Source organism: Engystomops pustulosus, chromosome 6 (assembly GCF_040894005.1).
Source record: "Engystomops pustulosus chromosome 6, aEngPut4.maternal, whole genome shotgun sequence".
NCBI classification, from domain to species: domain Eukaryota; kingdom Metazoa; phylum Chordata; class Amphibia; order Anura; family Leptodactylidae; genus Engystomops; species Engystomops pustulosus.
In genome coordinates, this window is record NC_092416.1 from 26,867,084 (window position 1) to 26,892,406 (window position 25,323).

The window sequence follows — 25,323 nt, forward strand, 5'->3', positions numbered from 1 at the left end:
GTCACTGAACCTTTCCCCGTCATCCTGCTCCCTCCTCGTCACTGAACCTTTCCCCGTCATCCTGCTCCCTCCTCGTCACTGAACCTTTCCCCGTCATCCTGCTCCCTCCTCGTCACTGAACCTTTCCCCGTCATCCTGCTCCCTCCTCGTCACTGAACCTTTCCCCGTCATCCTGCTCCCTCCTCGTCACTGAACCTTTCCCCGTCATCCTGCTCCCTCCTCGTCACTGAACCCCCCCCCCCCCGCCATCCTGCTCCCTCCTCGTCACTGAACCCCCCGCCCCCCCCCCGAAGCTCCCCCATTTTCCTGCCCCTTTCTCATAACTGAACCTCCCCTCGTCATCCTGCCCCCTCCTCATCACTGACATCACTCCGTTCACTCCTCATCACTGACTCCAGCTCCTGGTCACCCTACTCCATTTTTACTGTGCCCTCCTCCCTTCCCCCCCCCCCATCATCCTGGGCGCTTCGCCTACTGTGTACAGTCTGAGCTCTCCCATGCTATTTTTGATCACGGTTCACACTCTGAGATGTCCAGACTCGTGTGTGATGTGTCAATTACTAGAGTGTTGGGTAAACAGGCTCACTGGCAAAGAGCCACATGATGACAGCAGGAACATCAGAGTGGCTCTGACTGCTGCAGAGATCACTGTAGACTCTCTCCGGCAACTCAGTCAAAAAGTCAGCGCTCCAGACTGATACATTGTAGCAAACCACCTGCTCTGGGAAGTCAAGGTGCTAACTTTCAGTTTGTGTGCGTTTATAGGCATTATTCCCAAGTTTCCATGTCATCCCCTATCCACGCATCACAGTGAACCACGTGACAACTTTTTCAACAATGTATCCATTCACTGAAAGCAAGCAGAGGTCCTGTAAATGAGGATGAATTGTAACCTAGCATCTATTATCATTGTACAAGGATTCCCATACTAGTGACCTTTATTTTGGTTTGGGTTGGTTATGTTGCTATGGCGTCTGGATCTCTGTCTTCCCGCTCACCTCCTGTGTCAGTAGAGGTTGGCAGCTGCTGATGTTGTCCCCTGATGATCTTATGTTTTTGGAGTGACTTGCGACCATCTTCTGCCTGGCTGGGGGGTCACCCAGGATACGTTAACGCAATGCAGGACGATGAAGAATTCCTTCCTGACCACTCTCCTAACAAAAAGGGAACTGTACAGTGCTGACCCCTGACCTGCAGACTCCCCTGTCCATCTCCAAAATAAGTAGAAATATTGCTGATTTGGCAGGAGAGTTGTAGCCGATACATTTTCACTGTTAGCTTTATCATATTTGTTCTCTGCCATTACATTAATAATAAAGCATTAATATGGCAACATCATATTCCGCAGCGCTGTACAGATCATGGGGTACGTATACAAATAAAATAAGATGTTTTAGCAAATGGGCTGGAGGGTAGGTCACTGGTTGTGCCACCCTATGTGTAAAAATGGGACGTCAGAAAGGCGCTGGTCATCAGGGGTAAAAGGTTTCCTTTTATTCAGAGATATTTTGGACAACGCGTTTCGCACTCTGAGTGCTACCTCAGGTCTAATACAATACACAAATAAATAAATTTTAATATTGATGATAAGTTAAAAAAGAGAATAGCATGCAGAGGATCGGTATACCAAAAGGAATAAAACATAGGCTTTAAAAAGTTCATATAAGTTAGGAAGTGATACATTTGAGGATAATACAATAAATATTCCTATGGCCTCCTCTAAGGTAATTGGTGATCACATTGGAAGTGGAGGAGACAGATAATACATGATGAAAAAAAAAAAATATATATATATGAATAAACCTATAGGCAGAAAACAACGTTTAAGGCTACATTCACACTGACGTATGGAGGACGTATATACGGCCAATATACATCCTCCATAGACGTCAATGGGCGCAAGGCGGCCTACGGGGGCGGTACGGTGCAGCACACGTACCGCTCCGTACCCGGAAAAAGATAGGACCTGTACTATCTTTCTCCGTAGTACGGCGCCATGCGCCATTAATTCCTATGGAGAGGGGCGGGGGTGAGCTGCGCTCACCTCCTCCTCTCCCCGTACACTGCCGTTGCCCGCTACGGTACGGTACAGGCGGGCAACGGCAGTGTGAATATAGACTAAGGTAATGACCAAATAGATAAATAAACCAATAAATGTGTTTTAAAATCATAGAATATTAAATAGTACAACATAATAAATATAATGACGTGTGACAGAGTTTGCATTGGGTGGCTTAAATATGAGGGGCCCTGGAGCCATGTTTAGGTTCGGGCCAATAGTCTATGTAGCTGGTTGTGATGGATGTCTGTATAGAGGGCTGGAGAGACTCACCTAGGCTTGTGGTGCTATGATCTTGGTTCCCCTGTTTTGGCGTGAATTTATTGGTGTGAGCGTCTATATTAAAAAAAAGGAATTGGAGGGTGATGTTTTAGAGTAATAACCTTTTCAGGCGAAATGGGCACCCGGGCCATCACTAAATAGGACACAAGGGATCTTCATGGATTCCCTGACAGCCCAGGACTTGCTGCGCTTAGTGCTATCTTTAAAGCGGCAGTGCTGCTTGAGACTACAGGAAGAATGGGAAGGTGTCAGCAGATCAGGATTATCAATGTAGCTTCAGCTTCCAAAACCTTTTTCCTATTCAGGGTAACCTAAATTTGTCACTCTCTTTTTCTACTGTATTGGTGTTCTTAGGATACTCAAACGTTTGAAAGCTATGAGAGAGAAGGGAGCAAGCAGTTACTGCTTAAATTGTACTTATATGTTGGCACTTTGTGATAAATAAGTGGGTTTTGGTTGCAGTTTGGGCACTCAATCTCTAAAAGGTTCGCCATCGCTGATATAGGGGGACACGAGCTTACAGTCTGAGGATGAAGGGGTGACACAAGAGCTTACAATCTGAGGATGAAGGGGATGACACAGATGGTGACTTGTAAAAAGTGTCCAGCCCTTCTTTGTGTTCCATTCTCTCTACTCCACGTGATGCAGGCTTATGGCTCTTACCTGTGATCAGCTGCGTAAATGTCAAAATTCTTCTACAGATCTCATGGCTAGTCTTTGTGACCTGAGCAGTGATACTTAAAGGGAACCTGTCAGCAGAAATTGACTGAATTAAGCCCTACCAGTGTGCTGTCAAGCAGCTGATCACCTTCTAGATGATATTTCTTACATGGTCCAGTGTGATGGCATCATCCAGAAAGTCAACTTTGAAGATGTGAATTGGTTGCATAAATTCATGTAGGCGGAGAGTTTTAAGAGTAATCCAAGCTCTCTATCAGCATCATCCACTGTAATAGATGATCCAGAGATATCCCTAAGCCGCTCTCCACGATCCAGTGCATGATGTCAAGCACAGGAGGAGGCGTTGAGCTTGACTTCAATTTTAAAATCTCTACCTCATTGACTTTATACTTACATCTGGCTTCAAAGTTGATTTTATGGATGATGGAGCCGTGATGGCCCATGAAATAAACATTATTAGGGAGGTGTAAAGCTGCTGAATAAGACTGGTAATATTTTATTAGTTCAATTTCTGATGACAGGTTCCCTTTAAGGTATATACTTTCTGCTTTACTTTAATTTAATGTGCGAGTTAATGGTCTGTCTGTGTCTTTTCAGTGAATCTGAGATTCTCCACCACGACAAACAGTATGAACCTTTCTACTCGTCCTTCGTGGCGCTGTCCACACATTACATCACGACCGTCTGCAACCAGAGTAAGTACTAACCACCGACCTATAACTTGGCCACATCAGTCAATGTGCTATAGTAGTAAGGGCATGCTGGTTCCTGCAGTTCAACACTCACTGTAAAACCCGACTTTCTGTGACTCCTCTCCTTTTATTCCCAAGTTCCCAGGAACCAGTTACAGTCTGTAGCTGCTGCTTGCAAAGTGTTGCTTGAGTTTTCCCTGCTGCGGCTAGAGAGCCCCGATGAAGCGTGTGCTGTGTCTCAGGTGGGTGCAGCTCTGTACCTGAAATATCACACGGAGTGACCCCTTTAACTGTACTCCCGCATACTGCACTGCTGTACTTTTGAATAATTTTCTTCAGGATGTATTATTTATAACAATTTTTTAATAACCTGCAGAAGCACCTGATTCTACTGATCAAGGGCCTGTGTACTGGTGCCAGCCGCCTGGATCGGACAGAGATAATCACTTTTACTGCAATGATGAAATCCTCAAAACTGCCCCAAACTATACAGACCCTATCTGATGGTGAGTATAAAGATATTCTGTGTGAGCTTGTTACATGGCAATGTCATTTTACACTGTAAATAAAAGAATTCATTTACATAAGTCACTCAGGACATACATTATTTATGATGTATTTTACTCCAGAGCTGTACTCACTATTCTGCTGCTGGTGCAGTCACTGTGTACATATGACAACTTATCCTGTACTGATCCTGAGTTATATCCTGTACTGTACTCCAGAGCTGCACTCACTATTCTGCTGCTGGTGCAGTCACTGTGTACATACTTGACATTACTTATCCTGTACTGATCCTGAGTTACATCCTGTATTATACTCCAGAGCTGCACTCACTATTCTGCTGCTGGTGCAGTCACTGCGTACATACATGACATTACTTATCCTGTACTGATCCTGAGTTACATCCTGTATTATACTCCAGAGCTGCACTCACTATTCTGCTGCTGGTGCAGTCACTGCGTACATACATGACATTACTTATCCTGTACTGATCCTGAGTTACATCCTGTATTATACTCCAGAGCTGCACTCACTATTCTGCTGCTGGTGCAGTCACTGCGTACATACATGACATTACTTATCCTGTACTGATCCTGAGTTACATCCTGTATTATACTCCAGAGCTGCACTCACTATTCTGCTGCTGGTGCAGTCACTGTGTACATACATGACATTACTTATCCTGTACTGATCCTGAGTTACATCCTGTATTATACTCCAGAGCTGCACTCACTATTCTGCTGCTGGTGCAGTCACTGCGTACATACATGACATTACTTATCCTGTACTGATCCTGAGTTACATCCTGTATTAAACTCCAGAGCTGCACTCACTATTCTGCTGCTGGTGCAGTCACTGTGTACATACATGACATTACTTATCCTGTACTGATCCTGAGTTACATCCTGTCTTATATTCCAGAGCTGCACTCACTACTCAGCTGCTGGTGCAGTCGCTGTATGCATACATCACATTACTGATTAGTGATTTCTGAATTAGCTGCGGAGGTTACTCAGGTGTGGAGTAGCCTTAGCTCCCAGTGCCCGGCCAGGCTAGTACAAGCCCCAGTAGCCTTTGCAGTTTATTTACATATTACTAAAACAAAGTTTTTAATTGGATTAGGTTTCAGGTTTGCTACATTACAGATTAGGGCAGAGGCAGCAGGAGGAATCTACCATCAGATCTACCGATGACGGTAGATTCCTCATGGTAGGTTTCCTTAAAAGCTTCCAGATTTGTAATGTTACAAAAGCAGTGAATACATTTTAAATATAATTACTACTTTGCATTTTTAGCACCTGACTTAACTCTTTATGTATCCTAATTCTGAACATGATGGTGGGTGTACGAAGGCTCAGGGTGTAGGTCGCTGATGCAGGACATTTTGCAGATTTTGTATAAAGAGGAATAGTTTTTTCTTACTGAAGATGTCTTGTCCCTCTATCAACAGTGGAGGATCAGAAGGATACTGCTGTTCTCTTAAGTCCTGAGTTGCGCCAGAAAGAAGTGAAGATGAACTTTCTTAACCAGTTGACGTCAGTGTTTAACCCTAGAGGCTCCACATCGTCGTCCTCGTCACACACACAGGTCAGTAATGTCCAAACTATTTTATTACTTGCTACGTCATCATGCCAGGTGGCAGTCAGTGCTCCCGGTCGCGGTTAAATTTGTTGTATTGTTGCTGGGTGACTTAGATATCACTCAGAATAACTGTGTGCTGTGACAGGGAAAGCTGGGTGGCAACCCATGTGTAGCTACTACATAAATTGTTTCTCAGATCAGTCCAGGTCTGTGGGTTTGGAGGTTCTTGCTGTCAGTATTATTGTACCCTTTATTTTTTGTTAGGTGGAAACGGAATTGGATGACGGCACATCTGATCAGGCCTCTGCAGCGAAAACCAAGAGCATCTTCATAGCCCAGAATGTGGCCAGTCTTCAGGAACTGGGTAAGATGGTCTCCATGAGAAGGCTGACTTGTGAATGGTGAATATGAATTGGCATGATTTTATCAGGTGAATACAATTGCTTTTTACCTTCCAATACTGCAGGTGGATCTGAGAAGCTGCTAAGAGTCTGTCTGAACCTGCCCTACTTCTTGAGATACATTAACCGTTTCCAAGACGCTGTGTCTGCCAATTCTTTCTTTATTATGCCGGCGACGGTGGGAGACGCCACAGCTGTTCGCAATGGGTAAGGTGTATGGAGATTTGTAATACAGATAATTGTCAGTGCACGTTTATATAAAAAAATGGGGACTGGACCTTCCTGTTCTCAGTCTTCATCAACATGATATTGGGTCATAGAGAATGATCATAATACTGCCATAATGCTTTCTAGGTTTCACTCTCTTGTCATTGATGTGACCATGGCTCTGGACACGCTGTCTCTGCCTGTTATGGAGCCTCTGACCCCTCCTCGTCTTAAAGACGTGACACTTCTGGCCCTGAGCTGCTTGTATGCAGGTAAACGTACCTTCTGCAAACCAATTTCCTTTGTCTCCTTGTCCTTTTCTAAACCTTAATGAATTCTCTTCCACTGTGCTTAGGTGTCAGTGTAGCCACATGCATGGCAATCCTCCATGTTGGGAGCACCCAGCAGGTCCGCACTGGGTCTACAAGCTGCAAAGAGGAAGACTATGAAAATGATGCTGCCACCATTGTACAAAAATGTGTAAGTGTGTGATTCCAATGGCAGACATTTGTCTCTGAATTACATAAGATGCACTCATCAACATTTTATTCCCGCAATTATAGCTCGAAATCTACGAGATGATCGGACAAGCGATAAACAGCTCCCGCCGAGCAGGAGGAGAGGTAAGAAGAATGCGTACAGAATGTCTTATGGTTCATGATTGATTCCTGTATTGTAGAAATACAGTCATGCTTCCATGAAATTGTGCTCCTTCTTTACAGTTCTAAGTTATAAAACTTGGGTGTGGTTGTTTCTTTTTGTTGTAGCATTACCAGAACTTTCAGTTGCTTGGAGCCTGGTGTCTGGTGAACAGTCTGTACCTGATCCTCAATCTCAGCCCCACAGCCCTGGCAGACAAAGGGAAGGAGAAGGATCCACTGGCCGCTCTCCGAGTCAGAGATATTACCCGGGCAAAGGATGGAGTGGGCTCCCCAAAACTTGGCCCTGGTAAAGGGTATGTTGGCCAGGAGCCAATGGCTCAGCCATTGATTATTATGTACTGGCGGCCCCCTACTTAAGAACACCTGACCTACAGACGACCCCTAGTTACAAACGGACCTTTGGATTTTTGTAATTTACTTTACATTGGTCCCAGGATAAAATAAAAAGCTGTAACAGTTATCACATGTGTCTACAATGAAGCTTTATTGTTAATCCTGGTTCTTATGATAATCCAACATTTTTAAAATTCAGTTGTCACAGAGACAAAAAAAATATGGTCTGGAGTTAGTTATAAACTATAAAGTTCCGACTTGCATACAAACTCAACTTAAGAACAAACCTACAGAACCTATCCTGTACATAACCCAGGGACTTCCTGTATTCATTTATCACTTTAGCACTTTTATAGTGTAAAGTTATATTGTTCAGTTTTGTATACACAGTGATAATAAAGTTCTAATCTTTATTGAATTCATTTGTTGATCTCCACTAATCAGTTTTTTTTGTTCTTTTTTTTTTTTTTTACCTTTTAGACACCAAGGATTTGGGGTCCTGTCAGTTGTACTGGCAAACCATGCTATCAAGCTGCTTACATCTCTCTTCCAAGATCTACAAGTGGAAACTTTACACAAGGTAATGTCTAATATAGTTTTTTTTTTTTTTGCCAATATCGTAAAAGGAATTTGTCGCAGTAAAGTCATATTGAATCCTTACATAAGTTCATTGGCAGTGCAAAGGGATGGGGGTGGGGGGTGACTGAGGAATTCAGACACAAAATCCAGCACATTTTGAGAGAATACTGAGGCCACATACTTGCATATCTATGATGGTGAAAGGATCACAATGATAATCCTCTATACTTTGGGTGATGGCACAGTCAGCTTAAAGGACCTCTACCACCAGATTACTGAGCACCTCTTGCTCGATCTCATGAGTGTTTCCACTAAAATGCATGCAAAGCACAAGGCTCTCTTTCCCAAATGCAAAGGTTTTGGTGTCTGTGAATCTGTGGTCTGGCATGTGTCCGATCAAAGGAATATGGTGCCTATTGCTTCTGGCTCAGTGCTCCTGTCAGCCCCCACTTATCAAGTATCTGCAGGATAGACCATCCATACCGAATCCTGGCCTCGTTTATATACTTTTCGATCGATTTTATTATTTTTTCTTCAATAACTATTGATCATCTTTTCGTTCTACGTCTTAATACTTTTCTTTTTTTAATACAGCAAGCCTGGGACACAGATGGACCCCTGGCCGAGCTGAGCATCACAGCACAAAGCACGTCCATCCAGAGAATACAGAGACTCATTGATTCCATCCCTCTGACAAATCTACTGTTCACAGTTTTATCCACTTCCTATCGCAAGGTGAGAATGTTTTATCCTACGGATGATCTTGACGTCATTGTGTAAACTTATTGGGTCAAGTGTTGCAGGAAGATTGATCTGACCAGGGGGAGGTTTAATATTTGAAGATGGAAAGTTTTGTTAAATTCTTCCTTCTACTCACAGGCCTGTGTGTTACAACGACAGAGGAAGGGATCCATGAGCAGCGATGCCAGTGCATCCACAGATTCTAACACCTACTATGAAGACGACTTCAGCAGCACAGAGGAAGACAGCAGCCAAGGTAACTTCTCATTAGCTGCCATGTGTAATGTGACATATAAGAACTCATAGATTTTACTAAAAAGGTTTCAATTTTCGAATTATTTTTGTGTTGTTCCAGATGATGACAGTGAACCTATCCTTGGACAGTGGTTTGAGGAGACAATATCTCCAAGTAAAGAGAAGGTTCCCCCGCCGCCCCCACCACCACCACCACTTGAGAGCTCTCCTAGAGCGAAAAGTCCCAGCAAACAGAACCCTGCAGGAAATGGCAATATTTTGGCCAGTCGCAAGGATCCAGAACTGGTATGAAAGTTTTATATTGAATACTAGACTAACCAGTAATGTCAGTTAATATTGCATTCACCATACTTCTAATAAGCGTTTCCTCATTTCTTTAATGGATTTCCCTTTTTGTTTTTTTTCTTTTGATTTATAATTGGTCAATGTGATCAATATCTGATTGGAGGGGCTCTAACACCTCGCACATTAGTCTTAAAGCAGTCACTGTGCTTCAGTAAGCACTGTTTAATCTTACAATGCCAGTGACATCATGTCCACTTGTCATGTTTTCCTGGGTACAGCTTTTTGATCCCATTTAAATGAATACCCCTGACCTCAACGCCAAGTTCACGCTTTGAATGATTTATAGCTCTGTGCATTATTCTAATGGCGCAGTGTCTTCAGACAGCTGGTTGGAGGGATTCTGGTTGCTGGAACATGGCTGATCTCATATTGGTCTCTTATTCTAAGTAGTGCTAATAATAACACCTATTTGAGATAAGTAACCTTGTATTTTTTTTCCCTACAGTTTCTTAGCCTTGCCTCCAATACACTGAACTTTATCACCACCTGCATGCTAAATTCCCGCAGCAATTTCATCCGCAACTACCTTAGCGTGTCGCTAACTGAGCAGCACATGTCCACCCTGGCTTGTATCATCAAAGACGTGGACAAGGATGGACTTAAAGGTGCATGGTCTATAGTGATGAGTGTTTTATTACCTCACTTATGAAGTAAGCGCTTCTTACACATTATTATTATTTCTTTCTAGGATCATCGGATGAGGATTTTGCTGTTGCCTTGTACCAGTTTAATCATTGTTTGGTGACATCAGATCTCCAGTCTCCTACGCTGCAGGTAGCCTACAAAACCTTAAGATAATCTATATTTAGTTTGCTTTATTCTGCGGTGCATTAAGTGTTGTTTCCTATTTGGCAGAGTGCTCTCCTACAGCACCTTGGGATTGCACCTCTTAGTGAGGGTCCTTGGCCCCTGTACATCCATCCGCAGAGCCTTTCTGTACTGTCGCGTCTGCTGCTCCTTTGGCAGCACAAAGCTAGCATGCAGGGGGAACCAGACGTCCCAGAATGTCTCCGTGTGTGGGAGAGGTAAGCGCTTACAATCTTATGAAGTTGAAACATTCGAGACCAAATCCTTTGGCGATGATCTGGCTGGATGAACACAAACACATCTGTGTTTTGACTACTTGCTATTTGTTTGCAACTTATTTCTTGCAGATATATGTGGATTTTACCCCTATTTTCTTTACTGTGTCTTGATAATTAATACAAGCATTATTCTTACTATACTTTATTCTCAGTAATAGTAAAACTTATCGTATTAGTTTTATTAGGTATAAGGTTTATTTTTAACTTTGCACTTTATCCAATATTTTCTTAAACATGGTCAAACTTCTTCTCATAGGTTTGTTGGCACCCTGAAGCAGAATGCCCTCCAAGGAGTGGTACCAGGGGACACGGAAGATGTCAACGTGGATCATCTTCAGCTTCTGCTTCTAATCTTTCACAATTTATCAGAGACGGGCCGCCAAAGTATTCTCCTGCTCTGTGTACAGACGCTGCAGGACCTGGCCAGTAACCTGGAATCCCAGTTGCCTGCTGTTCCCCTCCTCCTTGCAAGATTACTCCTAGTCTTTGACTATCTCTTGCATCAGTACTCCAAGCCACCGCTCTACCTCTTTGAGCAGGTAAGGTTTTGGAAATCACAATTTTAATGTAATTGTTGATGATTCATGGCTCTTTTATTTGTACTTATTTGTAGCTCTTAAGTGAATTGCATTACACTTTTTTCTGTTTGGGTCGTAGGTGCAGTACAATCTGCTTACACCTCCTCTAAACTCTGGAGTGTCACATGAGGGGACTGGTCGCACTTCAGCTTTGTATTATGGGTTCAAAGAAGTAGAAGAAAATTGGACAAAACACTGCACAACAGGTTAGATAATACAGCTGTATATAGGTGGTGAGGATGGGAAGCTTTGCCTTGTCTATATTTTTTATAGAACAATCACAGTTTGTTTTAAGAGGATGTGAGTATCTAGCAGGCCAGAGGCAAAAAAGGACAGCTTTCTTGCAAAAACTCCTCCTCTCCTCACCATGGGTGATGCCTGGTGTTGCAACTAAGCTCCATTCATCTCTATATAGCTGAACTGAAATACCAGCACAACGCAAGTTGTGGCACTGTTTTTTGGACGGAAGCAGCCATGATTCTCAACCTCAAGAAAACCTCTTTAAATTTAGTTGCTGAGTGAGTGTTGTGCATGGGAGCGATTGAATGTACTGTTTTATAGGGTATATTTATCCAGCATGGTGCATGTAAATCTGGAGGTCTGAATGCGTGGACATCATTGGTCAAAGAATTGCCTGAAGTATCCCATCTTGAAAGGAGAAGAGTCGGGCATGCTTCGGCTGCACGCCATTCACATCTTGGGAATTGTCTACATCATGAAATGGCATTTAAGTAATTTTTTTTTTCTCTCAGATGCTGCTCCACAGCCCCGATTCTACAGTATCCTGACTCAGGAGGCTTCTGAAGATGACCTTCATCGCCTTGATACCGAGGTAAGGATGGCTTGTTTTTCGGTCAGAGCGGACTTCTCTGTGCTGGTTTGATATTACACGTTATTTATGTTACCTATGTTTTTTTGCAGGTTTCTGAAGTTCTCTTCTCTCGAGCGCTGAAATATGATGACTTGTACACTGCCCTCATTTCTTTACTGGCTGCAGGATCCCAGCTCGACACAGTCCGGAGGAATGAGAACAAATGCATCACAGCCCTGGTAAGAGAACAGTCTGCATGGGGTAGAAAGCAGATGTCTCCCTGTCTCTGTCGTATAATCTAATGCACTTTCTGTCTTCACCAGGAGGCTTGTGCCCTTCAGTATCACTTTCTTATATTATGGAGGATTCTGGGAATTCTTCCACCCTCCAAGCACTACATGAAGCAGCTGTCACAGAATGTGTCCGGTCCTAGTGAATGCGAGATTCTTCACACCTTGCGCTGGGCTTCTCGTCTCAGAGTCCCATCATACCAGCTCTGGATAAAGGTTAGGAGACACTGTACATTTCCGCATCTGTTCATGTCAAGATTATCTTTTTTAATCATTTTCCTCTTGTTTATGTATTTAGGATAATCTTGTGAAACAAGGAATTAAATCTGATCAAGCCACGACACTGACAGAGCAGACTGCTGCCAAGTGCAACTCTATTAAGTATGACGTAGAAGTGGCGGAAGAGTACATCGCCCGGCAGGTGGGGGATTTACTGTGTGCAACATAATTTAGAATCATGTATCGTGTACTAGGTAACATTCTTTATACTTGATTCTCTTTCTTAGATCTCCACTTACTGCAGCTCTAGTGGATACACATTTGAGCAGCTGCGTAAAGGGCCCAATCTGCAGTGTATTTACACATTAGATGCGATGATCTGCAAGGTGCAAGTGTCTCTGGATGAGCATTTCTCTAAGTTGTCAGCAGAGACGGATCCTCACAAGTCCTCTCAAGTGGCTAAGAACCTCTTGCCAGCTGCTTTACAGCTTCTAGACATGTACGCTTCACTCACCCGCTGTTACTTGCTCCGAAGTCTACCGGAAGAAGGCATAGAGGAGAAGAAGCTGCAGGGCTATGCTGCTGTACTTGCTATTGGATCTTCACGTTGCAAGGCTAACACACTTGGTAAGGAGGTTGATGACTTTGAGGAAAACTTATTACATTGAACATGTCAGTTTTGCGCCATCCTGATATTGATTCCCTGTCCTCATGATCCTTGCACACACCTTAAAGATTAATTTTAAGGAAAGCCTTAGATTCCATTCGGACATTCAGTTTTTCGGATGCAGTTTTTGATGTCCAAACCAGGAGTTGAGTGAAAAAAAACAAGTTATAAATCATTCATTTTGATCTAAAATTCCATCGTGTGGGTGCAACCTAAGGCCTCATGGGGGTCAGATCACGGCCCCGTAGAGGTCTATGGCACAAGGTCCTGGTGCAATGAGCACTGTCTCACTGCACCATGGCGTGGCTGGGCGGGCGCCCTGCACAGTATGGGACCTGTTCTATATTTTTCAGGCTTTCTATTGGGAAGGGCATTATGCTCATCTGGGTTACATCCTGGATGAGCACACGTTAGTTTGCATGCGGCTGCATTCTTATTCCTCAGAGTTAAGTTGACATTCACTACGGACAGGCATATACATTTTTTTTGTTTACAAACTATTTTCTCTCTTCAGGCCCTGTCTTGATCCAGAACCTTCCTAATGCTGTACAGACTTTATGTGAGTCGTGGAACAACATTCACACTAATGAATTCCCCAGTATCGGCTCATGGGTAAGTATTAGTAAGAATGGGGATACCTATAGTCATTGCAGATATTGCAATTCATACTGTCTTATCTTCCAGCGCAATGCCTTTGCCAATGATACAATTCCTTCAGAAAGCTACATTGGAGCAGTGCAGGCTGCTCACCTGGGTACATTGTGCAGCCCCAGCCTGTCCCTTGCTGCCTCCCTCAAGCATGTTTTGCTGTCCTTAGTCCGCCTGACGGGTGACCTCATAGTGTAAGTTCTTCTAAAGTTGCCACAAGTGCAGTTTATTTATCCCGTTGATGGATTACAACATGGATTATGGTTACCTTTTGTATATACAGATGGTGCCCAGAAGATCTGAATTCTCACCAGTTAATACAGTCGTTGCTTCCTCTTCTTCTGGAAAGCAGTACTGAGAGTGTAGCTGAGCTATGCAGCACATCTCTGGAGAGAGTGCTCGGACCGGCCGAGTCAGACGAGTTTTTGTCTCGCATGTATGAGAAGCTGATCACTGGTTGTTATAATATCCTGGCACACCACTCCGACCCAAGCAGGTAGGTTTCCCAAAACCGGGTCCTTATAAGATCTTTAAGTAAGCCCAGTTATATATCCTCTGCCATCTTCTCTAGTGGTCTGGATGAGTCTATCCTCGAGGAGTGTCTGCAGTTTCTAGAGAAACAGCTGGAGAGTAGCTTGGCCCGAAAAGCAATGGAGGAGTTCTTTACTGAGAGGCAAGTGTCATGGTCAAATGGACATATTCGGAGTGTGGAATAAGGGATATGGCACTTATTGTGTTTTTCTTCTCATAGAGGGGAACTGGTTCAGATAATGATGGCAACTGCAAATGAGGCTCTTTCTGCCAAGTTCTGTAACAGAGTCTTGAAATTATTTACCAAACTATTCCAACTTAGTAAGTAATTCTGTGTTCTATAATTTTTAAATGTCCAGAAATACGGTCCATAGAAATTTCGCAAACATTTGCCCTAATCAATTTACAGCCGAGAAAAATCCTAGCCCTAGTTTACTTCGTCTCTGTGGCACTCTGGCACAACTCGCCTGCGTGGAGCCATCGCAGCTTCAGCGTTGGCTTGTTCGTATGACAACTCCACCTCCCAAGGACTCTGACCAGACGGAGATAGTCCAGGAAAACCGACAGCTCCTCCAGCTGCTCACTGCATACATTGTACGAGAGAACAGGTGCGTTTTACATTGTCCATAGCGTTCCATCTTCTCAATCTACAAGTTGATCCATGTACTGATCCATGTACTTGTGGTTTTACTCTGCAGCCAAGTTGGGGAAGGTGTGTGCACTGTGCTTCTCAGCACCCTTATCCCTATGGCCACAGATCTTTTGGCCAACGGGGATGGGTCTGGCTTTCCGGAACTCATGGTTGTGATGGCTACTCTTGCAAGCTCAGGACAGGGTGCTGGACACCTACAGCTGCACCGAGCTGCAATGGATTGGCTAGCAAGATGGTGAGTCCAAGAATCCCCTAGAATATATTGTCTTTATATACTAAAATTCAATAGTAACTCATAACTTCTCCGTCTGTTCCAGCAAAAAATATCTGTCACAGAAAAATGTTGTGGAAAAACTGAACAACAATGTGATGCAAGGGAAGGTGAGAATTACCAATATGGTTATATTTTTATATTTCTGCAATGTCTTTTTTTTTTTTGCTAATTTTAATTTCCTCCTTTTCACCAAAGCACGTTACCATTGTGGAATGCACATGCCACATAGTGTCTTACTTGGCAGATGTAACCAATGCATTAAGTCACAGCGCTGGGCAAGGCCACTGCCACCTTCCCGTGGATGGAGAAGAGCGGGCGATAGAGGTGGACTCGGACTGGGTGGAGGATCTAGCTGTTGAGGAGGACGACTCCCAGGCTGAAGATTCGGTACGTCCTAGTAAATGTAGTCATATTGTATAAAAGTGTTCTTGATCACAAGAGGGAGAAGAACATTACTTAGGAATACTTAGGGTTAAAATAGAAGAAAAAAATAGACCAAAATTACTTGGCATTGCATTTTATCCCAAAACTTGTTGGACTAAACACGGTTAGTCCAACAGTCTTTTCAAATAGATTGTATTTTACTACCAGGTCTCTTTTGGCCTGCCCTGTTAATTTATTATTATATATATTTTGTGCTGCTGGTTAATAAGAAACTGAATATTTTGCAAGTGCGGTGCTCGGCTGACATACAGATGTATTTTTCGCCCTAGGATGAAGATTCACTTTGTAACAAGCTTTGTACATTCACAATTACTCAGAAAGAATTCATGAACCAGCACTGGTGAGTCTGTTACATTAAGAGTTCTTATAACAAAAAAAAAAAAAAAAAAAAGATATATGATTTACCTGCTATGTCTATCCCACATGCTGAGAGGTGGCTGTGTTACAGAAGTGGTCCAGCATGCTTTGGGGCATTTGCGTTTCCAACCCAGAGATTAGAGTTATGTAGTTATCAGATGTACTGTCTACTTTTTTTTAGGTATCATTGTCACACCTGCAAGATGGTGGACGGCGTCGGGGTGTGCACAGTCTGCGCCAAGGTCTGCCACAAAGACCATGAGATTTCTTATGCAAAGTACGGCTCTTTTTTCTGTGACTGTGGAGCTAAGGAAGATGGAAGCTGCATGGTAAGTCTACATTCACTATCCATGTACAACTTTTATTCTTCATATTTTGTGTAGCATATTCAGGTAATTTCTTTGAACATGTTTTGCTGTAGGATATTTTATAGGATTCAGCCGATATGCCGTAAGTGTATATTGAGGAAAACGTTATTAATTACATAAATCTATTGCTTTACTACATACATGAAACATTTGCATCAAACTAAACATTACATTTCTTTTAGGCCTTGGTAAAAAGAACCCCGAGCAGTGGTATGGGATCCACTATGAAAGAATCTGCCTTCCAGAGTGAACCTCGTCTACCAGATAGTGCCATCAGACACCCTGGCTCTGCTCTCACAGACAAAGGAAAGGTGACAATCAGCGACGGCAAAGGGGACGATGAGAAGCCAAAAAGGAGCAGCTTGTGCCGTAACATTGAGGGCTGCCGAGAAGAGCTGATGGGTCAGGTGAGTGGAGGGTGACAGGACTGGTGGCAGTTCTGTGTAGACTAGAATGAAAGCTTTTGGAATTGCAAATCACACATGTGAACCTCTGTCTTTCAGGTCAATGTGTCATTTGCCCCATTGATTTTGGACATGTTGAATTTCTTGATGAGCGCCGTACGGAATAACTTCCAGCAGGCATCTGCGGTGGGGAGCAGTAGTCGAGCTCAGCAGGCCCTGGACCAGCTGCACTCTCTGGAGAAAAGTGTAGAAATGACCGACCAGTTAATGGTAAGAAAAAGAACTAAAAAGATTGTTTAAAAAACGAATTACTTTGGTTGTAGTGACCTGTAAGGGCAAATGCACAGGACTATGTGTAATTGTGTACCGAACTTTCTTTCCCGCAGGTCCCTACTTTGGGCTCGCAGGAAGGAGCATTTGAGAATGTGAGAATGAATTACAGCGGTGATCAAGGCCAGACTATCCGACAGCTGATCAGCGCTCACGTTCTACGCAGGGTAGCCATGTGTGTGTTGTCCTCTCCCCATGGCAGGAGGCAACACTTGGCTGTGAGCCATGAGAAGGGAAAGGTGAGCTGCTGGATCAGTTGTTACGTCTGTATGTTTTGTAACTATCTCACAAGTGTCTCTTCTTGGTTAAAATGTACATATTTTTTGGTTCAGGTTTGATACCAAGTCCCATTTGTCCGTCATACACTCTGCTCCCTTATCATTAAGATCCGGTTTTATACTGCATCAAATGTAAATCCAGAATTATTGTCCTATTTTTGACCTGCTGTTCACTCAAGGCTAAATTTATGAAGAATTTATTCAACGATCATTTCCTGGTCTGTGTTTCTCATTGGTCTCTAAGATGCATACATGGTGTTTTTTTTTTTTGTTTTTGTTTTTTTTTATACTGTAGATCACAGTATTACAGCTTTCAGCACTGCTAAAACAGGCAGATTCCAGCAAGAGGAAACTGACCTTGACACGTCTGGCCTCAGCACCAGTCCCATTCACTGTTCTCAGCCTCACGGGAAACCCATGTAAGGAGGATTACCTGGCTGTGTGCGGCCTGAAGGTTAGTTATTCTGGATATTGGGCTACAATATCATAATTGATACCCTTGTTGAGTACTTATAAATCTCTATAACTCTTACTACTTACTAGGACTGTCACGTCCTGACATTTAGCGGCTCAGGATCTGTTTCCGATCACTTGGTCCTCCATCCCCAACTTGCCACAGGCAACTTCATCATCAAAGCAGTCTGGCTACCTGGCTCCCAGACCGAGCTGGCCATTGTTACCGCAGATTTTGTTAAGGTTAGTGAAACCTTTGAGAAATGGCACAGACTGAGGTCCTCCTCCTATTTTGCGCTGAGGATTTGCTTTTTTAAACATTGATTAAAAAAATTGGTTTCACTTTTCCCCAGGTTTACGATCTGTCAGCAGATGCCCTGAGCCCCACTTTCTACTTCCTGCTGCCCAGCTCCAAGATTAGGGACGTCACCTTCCTCTTCAATGAAGAAGGGAAAAACATTATAGTGATCATGTCCTCTGCTGGCTATGTGTACACCCAGCTGATGGAGGAGTCCAGCAGCGCCATGCATGGCCCATTTTACGTTACCAATGTTCTGGAAGTATCTCATGAAGACTTGAAGGTTTGTATCCTGTGCTGTACATGATGACATCAAAACATCTCTTGCAAAGTGTCCTAAGGCTTTATAACATATTAACTTGTCTTTTTCTATTGTGTCTCACAGGATAGTAACGGGCAGGTCGCTGGTGGAGGTGTATCTGTTTATTACTCACATGTGCTCCAGATGCTTTTCTTCAGCTATTGCCAGGGCAAATCCTTTGCTGCCACTATAAACAGATCTTCACTGGAGATAGTACTCCTATTCCCCATCAACATAAAGGGGTATGTTGACGTTAAAATTGTGCAATGTTTTGCGCGATCCAATTATTGAAGTCTAAACCCTTTTATAGTACACTGTAATGGCTCTATACAAGGGCTGGTGTTTCCAACATTTGGGAACGTGAGCAGCTGGACCCCGAGAACAGTGCTTTACAGACTATCCTGTGGATAGATATGTATTACTGGGAATCTCTTGTAACCTTTTCTTTCCTCTTTTTACAATGCAGTTCCAATGGAGGAAGTAAGACCTCACCAGCACTCTGTCAGTGGTCTGAAGTCATGAACCATCCTGGTTTAGTATGCTGTGTACAGCAGACCACAGGAGTTCCCCTAGTGGTCATGGTCAAACCGGATAGTTTCCTTATTCAAGAGATCAAGACATTGCCTGCTAAAGCAAAAGTAAGTAGATATCAGACTAACAAAATATCCAGCAGATGAAACCATATTATGTTTGCCATGCGTTGTTTAATGCTGCCTGTCATCCGGTCATCAGAAATTGACCTAATAAACCACAACTAGTATGTTATGAAGCAGATTAGCACCTTTTAGATCATGTTTCTATTGTGTCCCAATGTGGTGGCATCATCTAGAAAATCAACATTGAAGTGAGATGTAAATTGGTTGTATGAAGAGTTCAGCACTGAAGTCAAGCTCTCCCCACCTCCTCCCCTGTGATTGACATAGTTAAGCAGACCTCAGCAGAGTAATTTGTCTGGAAGCATGATCACCAATTACAGAGAAGAGCTCATTCTGAGGTTAGGAGAGCTGGAGTACAGTGTAAACTCTGCCTCGTTGACATAATACAACCAAATTACATTTCACTTCAAAGCTGATTTTTCTTGATGATGCCCTTGAAATAGACATGATCAAAGAATCTGTTAAGCGTTTTCTGGGGATATTTAAGATATGACTTATCCTAAACACTACCGCGCCTTTGGTGTCATGTCAGCAGTGCACACGCCTGCTACAGCAGCAGTTGTTTACGTGCAGTTCTCCTCTCGATATGGGCTTTATAATATTTTTATCTCCTGGCACCATATATCTATAGTTGCAGTGCACCTTGCTCGTTTTCAGGCTGATTACATACACTGGTCAGGATGTGATGATTCTATATGTCTTTAGTTAATCATAGCTTTTTACTGTAAAAACCATAGTTAAAATAAAAGTAAGCTGTTGTGCAGTAAGTCTATAGGAAACTTTTATTGCTACCATAAGGTTCCTCTCCAACCATAGTGGTTGCAACCATTAGTGGTTCCTCTCTACTTTATCGGAGTTACTCAATTACCCTTTTTTTTGCAGATTCAGGATATGGTTGCAATAAGGCACACGGCAAGCAATGATCAGCAGAGGACAACGATGATTCTTCTGTGTGAAGATGGCAGCCTGCGGATTTATATGGCCAATGTGGAGAACACTTCTTACTGGCTCCAGCCATCTTTACAACCCAGCAGTAGCATCAGCATCCTGAAACCTGTGCGCAAACGCAAGCCTGCAGCAGTCAGTGAGTAGCTTTCAATGTCTCCTGTGTATTTGCAGCTTGTATAGAATTTCTTTGATGGTAATACAGTGATTTCTCTTCTTTCTGAAGTGACACGGGCATCTAGTCAAGTGACCTTCCCTATCGATTTCTTTGAGCATAACCAGCAACTTACCGATGTGGAATTTGGTGGCAATGACCTGCTACAGTTATATAATGCCCAGCAAATCAAGCATCGCCTTAATTCTACTGGGATGTATGTGGCAAACACCAAGGTATTCAGAATAAAATCCCCTTCACTGTTAGTAGGTGATGCCTCGTCCACAGATCTAATTATTTTCTGTACCTTTTAAATCAGCCGGGAGGGTTTACAGTGGAAGTCACCAATAACAACAGCACGATGGTGATGACTGGAATGCGCCTTCAGATCGGCACGCAGGCCATCGAGAGAGCCCCTTCTTACATTGAGATGTTTGGTCGCACAATGCAGCTCAATCTCAGCCGAGCGCGATGGTTTGACTTCCCATTTACTCGAGAAGAAGCCTTACAAGCTGATAAGAAACTCACAATATTCAGTAAGTAAAACGGATGCCTTTTCTCTTTAGTGTGCTTTGGCAGGTTAATTCACAGTACGAAGCAATAAGAGGAAGGAAAATTTAGAAAGGCTAAGTGCATTCAACTATGTACACAAATGGGCTGCAAAAAGGAGGAAAGTTTGCAGCCCGATTTAGCCAGGTGGAGATTGCATTTCCATAGGAAAGGAGTGGCAGCGCTACAAATTGGAGAAAGGATACCCTCTCTATAATTCACGGCACGATGCCCAGCTTTGGCTGGGTGCTGTGAGACACAATGCTATCTGCATCACAACTATGCACAATGGAGGTCTATGGGGGCAGTCAGCTAGCCAAAGTTTGGCGCCAGCTCACGCCAAAAAATAAATGGTGCTGTGCATCAGGGATTGTGCTGTATGCACACATTGAATGTATGCACACACATGTGCGCTAGCCATTGTATCAAAACTTAGCACATGTCTCTAAGCACATTTGCTTCTATAGGCTCATACACAAGTCATGGATTCCACGAGCCTGAGCCACAAAACTCGGAGCATGTCCTATTCCTTGGGCAGTTTTAAAATGGTCATCTTTGCGTGAGCTGTGGGATGCGCATAGGATGCAAACCACGGTGGTGTGGTGGGGGCCTAATGTACATTTAGAAAAGGGTGTAGGATATCCTGCAGCCAAACCAGTATTAACTACTAGTTTACTCCAACACAACATTTACATTCTTTCAATGCTTCATGGTTCTGCTTTTCTTAGTTGGTGCTTCGGTAGATCCAGCCGGGGTCACCATGATAGATGCCATTAAGATTTACGGAAAGACAAAGGAACAGTTCGGCTGGCCGGATGAACCCCCAGAAGAGTTTCCTTCTGCCTCGGTGAGCAGCTTGTGTCCCCCTAACTTAAACCAAGGCAATGGATCCACAGATGGCGAGGCGGCAACACCGCCCTCCACTAACGGCACAGTCATTGAAAGGTGAGTCCAGGAGTGCACAAGACAGATGTTTCCTACTTATCCAGTGATTGGAGCGGAGATGTCGCTGGTTGCTTACAATCATTTTGTTCACGTTCTGGGGTTCACGCTGAGTTTGAGCCCCATTCGCTGTTTTGGCTTCACATGTTCTTTTTATTTTCATTTTTGTTGTTTTTTTCTTTGGCTCATCAAAAGTTCTGACCCAGAACCTTTAACGATCTTGGACCGGTTAGTAAGTCTTCCTTACTCTGCACGAGTGAGTGTGCGCACAGTCTCCCCGCTGGTGTACCTCTTGCGCTTGTTTGAGATTCTGACCCTTAGTGCATGGCGGTGTCTAGGTTACCCAGTGATTTGTAGGCAAAGACTATCCAGCCCTCGTAGATGAGCAGTGGGTGTATAATGACTGGTGAGCTTGGGGCATGAGTCTTTCTGCTGATTAATTAAACATTCTACCAGTTTAGGGTCAGATAGTCCTGTTTGATGCGATAGGTCACAGAAACAAGTTTGAAAACCAATGATCCACTGAAATGACAAGCAACAGTATCAAAATGCAAATTACAATTGGGGCACAGGCCTGTGGCTTGGTGTGGTTTGGCTTGCACCCAGGAACTTTCTTGCATTAACCCTTCACCTTTGTGACTTATGACCTATTTACCAGATACGCCTTAATAGAATAAAGCAATTCTCCTTGTCTGTAAACCTGAGGTTATGCTGCAGATTGGGCGTAGCGTAACATTAGTTACATTAACTGTCTATTCTCTGCGCAGGCTGGTGGGGAGCTCTCTTGAAGCTCTGGAAAGCTGTTTTGCATTTGGACCAGTTCCTGAGAAGGTAGGTGGACAAAAGGGATTTAACCAAAATCTAAAGAACCCGGTTTTACTTTTAATTTGATGGCCTATTTACAAGAAAAGTTCATATGTGATAAGTGGGAGTTTGGAACTGCACAGATATGCTGTTCTGCCACCTGATCTATTAAAGGCGTTTGCTCATGAAAGTTCTGAAATTTCCTATTCATGTTTGCACAATAAAGATAATTTTTGACCTTTTACTTAGCAGTTTTACTCCGTGATGGTCAGTGCATTCCAGAGTGTGGTTGGGAAATCTCTAAGCAGACAGTTCATGATTCCTCTAGTGCTGTGTGTTGAAAATGTGCTTAGATTATGAGGGTCTTACTTTATCTTCACTTTCATTAAGCTTATGAACAGTCTACTAGTATCTGACACAGAAAGAGAAACTGAGTCATGAGATGGATATAAGACACAATGACACTTGGCTCTGCTATCTCACCTAATCAATATTATACAGTCCTTACTGCTATGCCCCCCTCACCTGGATCCAGAGCTTATCTTGTTTGTAGAGCAGCTGCTGCTGTGTCCTCTTCAGGCTGCTGGAAGCACGGAAGAGCCTGTGTCTCACCTATCCCTCCCCCTTCTCCTGCAATCTTAGATAAGCTAGAGGGAATTGTCTGACCATAGTCAGAATATTTACTGTCACATCCAGGCAAAACCTAAATGTAAAACGCCAGGACTGATACAGTTTGGAATGACCTCTGTGAAATGCTGTATTTTTTGTAAATATCAGTGAATTAGAGAATGTGTTATTTTGTTGTTCTGAATACATTTAATAATCTTGTCTTTGTGGGAATAGCCCTTAAAGTAAATTGAGTTTGCTCTGTCCAGTGTATAGAGGCCACATCTCTTCATAAGAATAGAGAATGAGCTGCAGTTCCCCAAATCATCATTTGTTGCCAAAAAAAAAAATACTTCCACAGGATTGGGAATAATGTGATATGTGCTGAACATAGCCCTGTTAAATTCAGCATTTAATGAAATATAAAATAATACATTAAACATAAATATGGTCTGTGTGTCTGTCATTGAATACTGCATGATAGTTTGGTCGCTTGATGTTTAGTTTTTTTTTTTTTTTTTTAATTATAAGTAACAAATTATTCATCTCTTTCTTGATTTAGGAGAAAAACAAAGCATCAGCTCTGGAGCTGGCGACAGTCCTTCTATCCATGCCCACACCATCCAGTGTCCAGATACAGACAAAGAGTCTGCTGGCAAGTCTGCACACAAGTCGTTCTGCGTATCATAACCACAAGGTAAAATTTAGTTTTTTAGACAATACCACAGCACGGATTATTCAGCTTCATGACGTTGTGGTATCCTCTGTGCAGGATCAAGCACTTCTGAGCAATGCTGTGCAGTGTCTGAACTCCTGCACTCATGATGGAAAAGACTTGGATCCAGAAGTATTCCAGAGACTGGTTATTACGGCTCGCTCCATCGCCATCATGCGTCCGAACAACCTTGTCCACTACACAGAATCCAAGTTGCTGACAGGGGAGGCAGGTTAGTGTAAGAGCGGTAGTTCTCAAAGACAGGCCATTTTCACGGCCGTAGAGTAAATAAGAATCTCTTTCAGATGTTGGTGAAGGTAAAGAGGTTGTAAAGACTAGTGAAGGGGAAGAAAGCTACGCCTTCATTACACAACTTGTCAACCAGTTTTGGAAATTACATGCATCCAAGCCCAAGAATGCTTTCCTGGCTCCTGCTTGTCTGCCAGGTAATGTGGTGCTCCCTTCTTTATAACACTTGTCTGTAGTGGTTTTCTGCCTTCTTTTATATCTATTATTTTTCTCCTGCAGGTCTTACCCATGTGGAAGCAACGGTTAATGCTCTTGTAGACATTATACATGGATACTGCACTTGTGAACTAGACTGCATTAACCTAGCATCTAAAATCTACATGCAGATGTTGCTGTGCCAGGTGAATGACATATGGAGAACAGTGGGGGAGATTGTTTTTCATGACAGGACCTTCCTATACCAGACTTGATCTCTCTCCAGCAGAGATGGTTATAAGTGATTGAAAAACATGGCTGCCTTTAAAAAATATCTTGTCTCCTGACTCTGGGTAGTGTATGGTATTGCAGCCAGGCTCCATTTATTCCTATACAGCTAAGCTGTTATACCAGCACTAACCATGGTGAGATGCTGTCTTTGGAAGAAAGCAGCCATGTTTTCAACCTCTGGACAACCCATTTAGTTAAAGGAACACTCCTTTCAAAGCTAATTCATTTAATAATGCCTAGTGCAGGGTATGAAGGGAGGAGCAGGACTTCTTCTCAGTGTAATCCTAGAACCTAGAGTCGTGCTCCTCCCTTCAGGCCAATACCTTATAATCCAATGAATCAGCTGTGACGGAAGTGTTTTTTTAAGAGATGGATGCCTCTTAAAGGGGTTTTCCAAGTATAAACAAAACAAAAGTACATTCCAACCTCATACTGGCTCCCAATTGCCACATCACTGTAGTACTTTCAGCTTCTGCTTCATCCAGTGACTGCCACTTTGTAAACAGGACATCACTTTCTTTTTCTAGGGGACTTAATTTCCTTTGTCCCTTGGTCCAAGGAGTCCAGTCCTTGCAGTGAAGCTGATCCCAAGACGCCCCCTCCCCATAACTTTAAGTTGGAGCCCGGGCTTTCAGTTCCCCTTAAATGAACTAGTTCTATCTCTTAAGCCTGAAATTCTCCTATGTCAGCTGACAGCTATACTATGCAATTGCTACTTGCTGTCCAAGGGTAAATTCACATTTGTCCGTTGTCACGCACCTGATAACTCTGCTGGGGCCTGAACTTTTTGCATAAAATATTATGATGCACAGACATCTTGTTTCTCTGATATGCAGTGGAGCTGAGAATGTACAGTTGGCTCTGCTGCAATTCTGGGAGACAACATCTCTGTGCATCACATATCAAT

General features: G+C 43.2%; 1 protein-coding gene across 18 annotated transcripts in view; it reads left to right on the top strand.

Annotated features, from left to right (window-relative positions):
- The window catches only part of UBR4 (ubiquitin protein ligase E3 component n-recognin 4), a 53,585-nt gene that overhangs the window by 1,934 nt on the left and 26,328 nt on the right, over window positions 1-25,323 (top strand). For 12 of the 18 annotated variants that reach the window (XM_072155222.1, XM_072155223.1, XM_072155225.1 and 9 more), the window contains exons 2-54: window positions 3,620-3,717; window positions 3,853-3,956; window positions 4,091-4,220; window positions 5,669-5,805; window positions 6,064-6,163; window positions 6,266-6,407; window positions 6,555-6,679; window positions 6,763-6,887; window positions 6,971-7,030; window positions 7,175-7,362; window positions 7,883-7,982; window positions 8,576-8,716; window positions 8,861-8,978; window positions 9,078-9,262; window positions 9,768-9,927; window positions 10,011-10,096; window positions 10,178-10,347; window positions 10,664-10,946; window positions 11,065-11,191; window positions 11,738-11,817; window positions 11,907-12,035; window positions 12,120-12,302; window positions 12,385-12,507; window positions 12,593-12,932; window positions 13,487-13,584; window positions 13,657-13,814; window positions 13,904-14,116; window positions 14,192-14,293; window positions 14,372-14,472; window positions 14,561-14,759; window positions 14,850-15,038; window positions 15,121-15,184; window positions 15,273-15,464; window positions 15,791-15,861; window positions 16,060-16,207; window positions 16,429-16,653; window positions 16,750-16,920; window positions 17,037-17,219; window positions 17,554-17,712; window positions 17,802-17,954; window positions 18,065-18,292; window positions 18,395-18,552; window positions 18,777-18,948; window positions 19,849-20,050; window positions 20,117-20,301; window positions 20,385-20,601; window positions 21,343-21,559; window positions 21,752-21,784; window positions 22,324-22,387; window positions 23,529-23,663; window positions 23,739-23,913; window positions 23,987-24,127; window positions 24,210-24,331. In XM_072155222.1, coding sequence (XP_072011323.1) covers window positions 3,620-3,717; window positions 3,853-3,956; window positions 4,091-4,220; window positions 5,669-5,805; window positions 6,064-6,163; window positions 6,266-6,407; window positions 6,555-6,679; window positions 6,763-6,887; window positions 6,971-7,030; window positions 7,175-7,362; window positions 7,883-7,982; window positions 8,576-8,716; window positions 8,861-8,978; window positions 9,078-9,262; window positions 9,768-9,927; window positions 10,011-10,096; window positions 10,178-10,347; window positions 10,664-10,946; window positions 11,065-11,191; window positions 11,738-11,817; window positions 11,907-12,035; window positions 12,120-12,302; window positions 12,385-12,507; window positions 12,593-12,932; window positions 13,487-13,584; window positions 13,657-13,814; window positions 13,904-14,116; window positions 14,192-14,293; window positions 14,372-14,472; window positions 14,561-14,759; window positions 14,850-15,038; window positions 15,121-15,184; window positions 15,273-15,464; window positions 15,791-15,861; window positions 16,060-16,207; window positions 16,429-16,653; window positions 16,750-16,920; window positions 17,037-17,219; window positions 17,554-17,712; window positions 17,802-17,954; window positions 18,065-18,292; window positions 18,395-18,552; window positions 18,777-18,948; window positions 19,849-20,050; window positions 20,117-20,301; window positions 20,385-20,601; window positions 21,343-21,559; window positions 21,752-21,784; window positions 22,324-22,387; window positions 23,529-23,663; window positions 23,739-23,913; window positions 23,987-24,127; window positions 24,210-24,331 — 7,909 coding nt within the window. The remainder of the gene's footprint in view (window positions 1-3,619; window positions 3,718-3,852; window positions 3,957-4,090; window positions 4,221-5,668; window positions 5,806-6,063; window positions 6,164-6,265; window positions 6,408-6,554; window positions 6,680-6,762; window positions 6,888-6,970; window positions 7,031-7,174; window positions 7,363-7,882; window positions 7,983-8,575; window positions 8,717-8,860; window positions 8,979-9,077; window positions 9,263-9,767; window positions 9,928-10,010; window positions 10,097-10,177; window positions 10,348-10,663; window positions 10,947-11,064; window positions 11,192-11,737; window positions 11,818-11,906; window positions 12,036-12,119; window positions 12,303-12,384; window positions 12,508-12,592; window positions 12,933-13,486; window positions 13,585-13,656; window positions 13,815-13,903; window positions 14,117-14,191; window positions 14,294-14,371; window positions 14,473-14,560; window positions 14,760-14,849; window positions 15,039-15,120; window positions 15,185-15,272; window positions 15,465-15,790; window positions 15,862-16,059; window positions 16,208-16,428; window positions 16,654-16,749; window positions 16,921-17,036; window positions 17,220-17,553; window positions 17,713-17,801; window positions 17,955-18,064; window positions 18,293-18,394; window positions 18,553-18,776; window positions 18,949-19,848; window positions 20,051-20,116; window positions 20,302-20,384; window positions 20,602-21,342; window positions 21,560-21,751; window positions 21,785-22,323; window positions 22,388-23,528; window positions 23,664-23,738; window positions 23,914-23,986; window positions 24,128-24,209; window positions 24,332-25,323) is intronic. The other 6 variants (XM_072155227.1, XM_072155238.1, XM_072155241.1 and 3 more) reach the window with 3 other exon arrangements.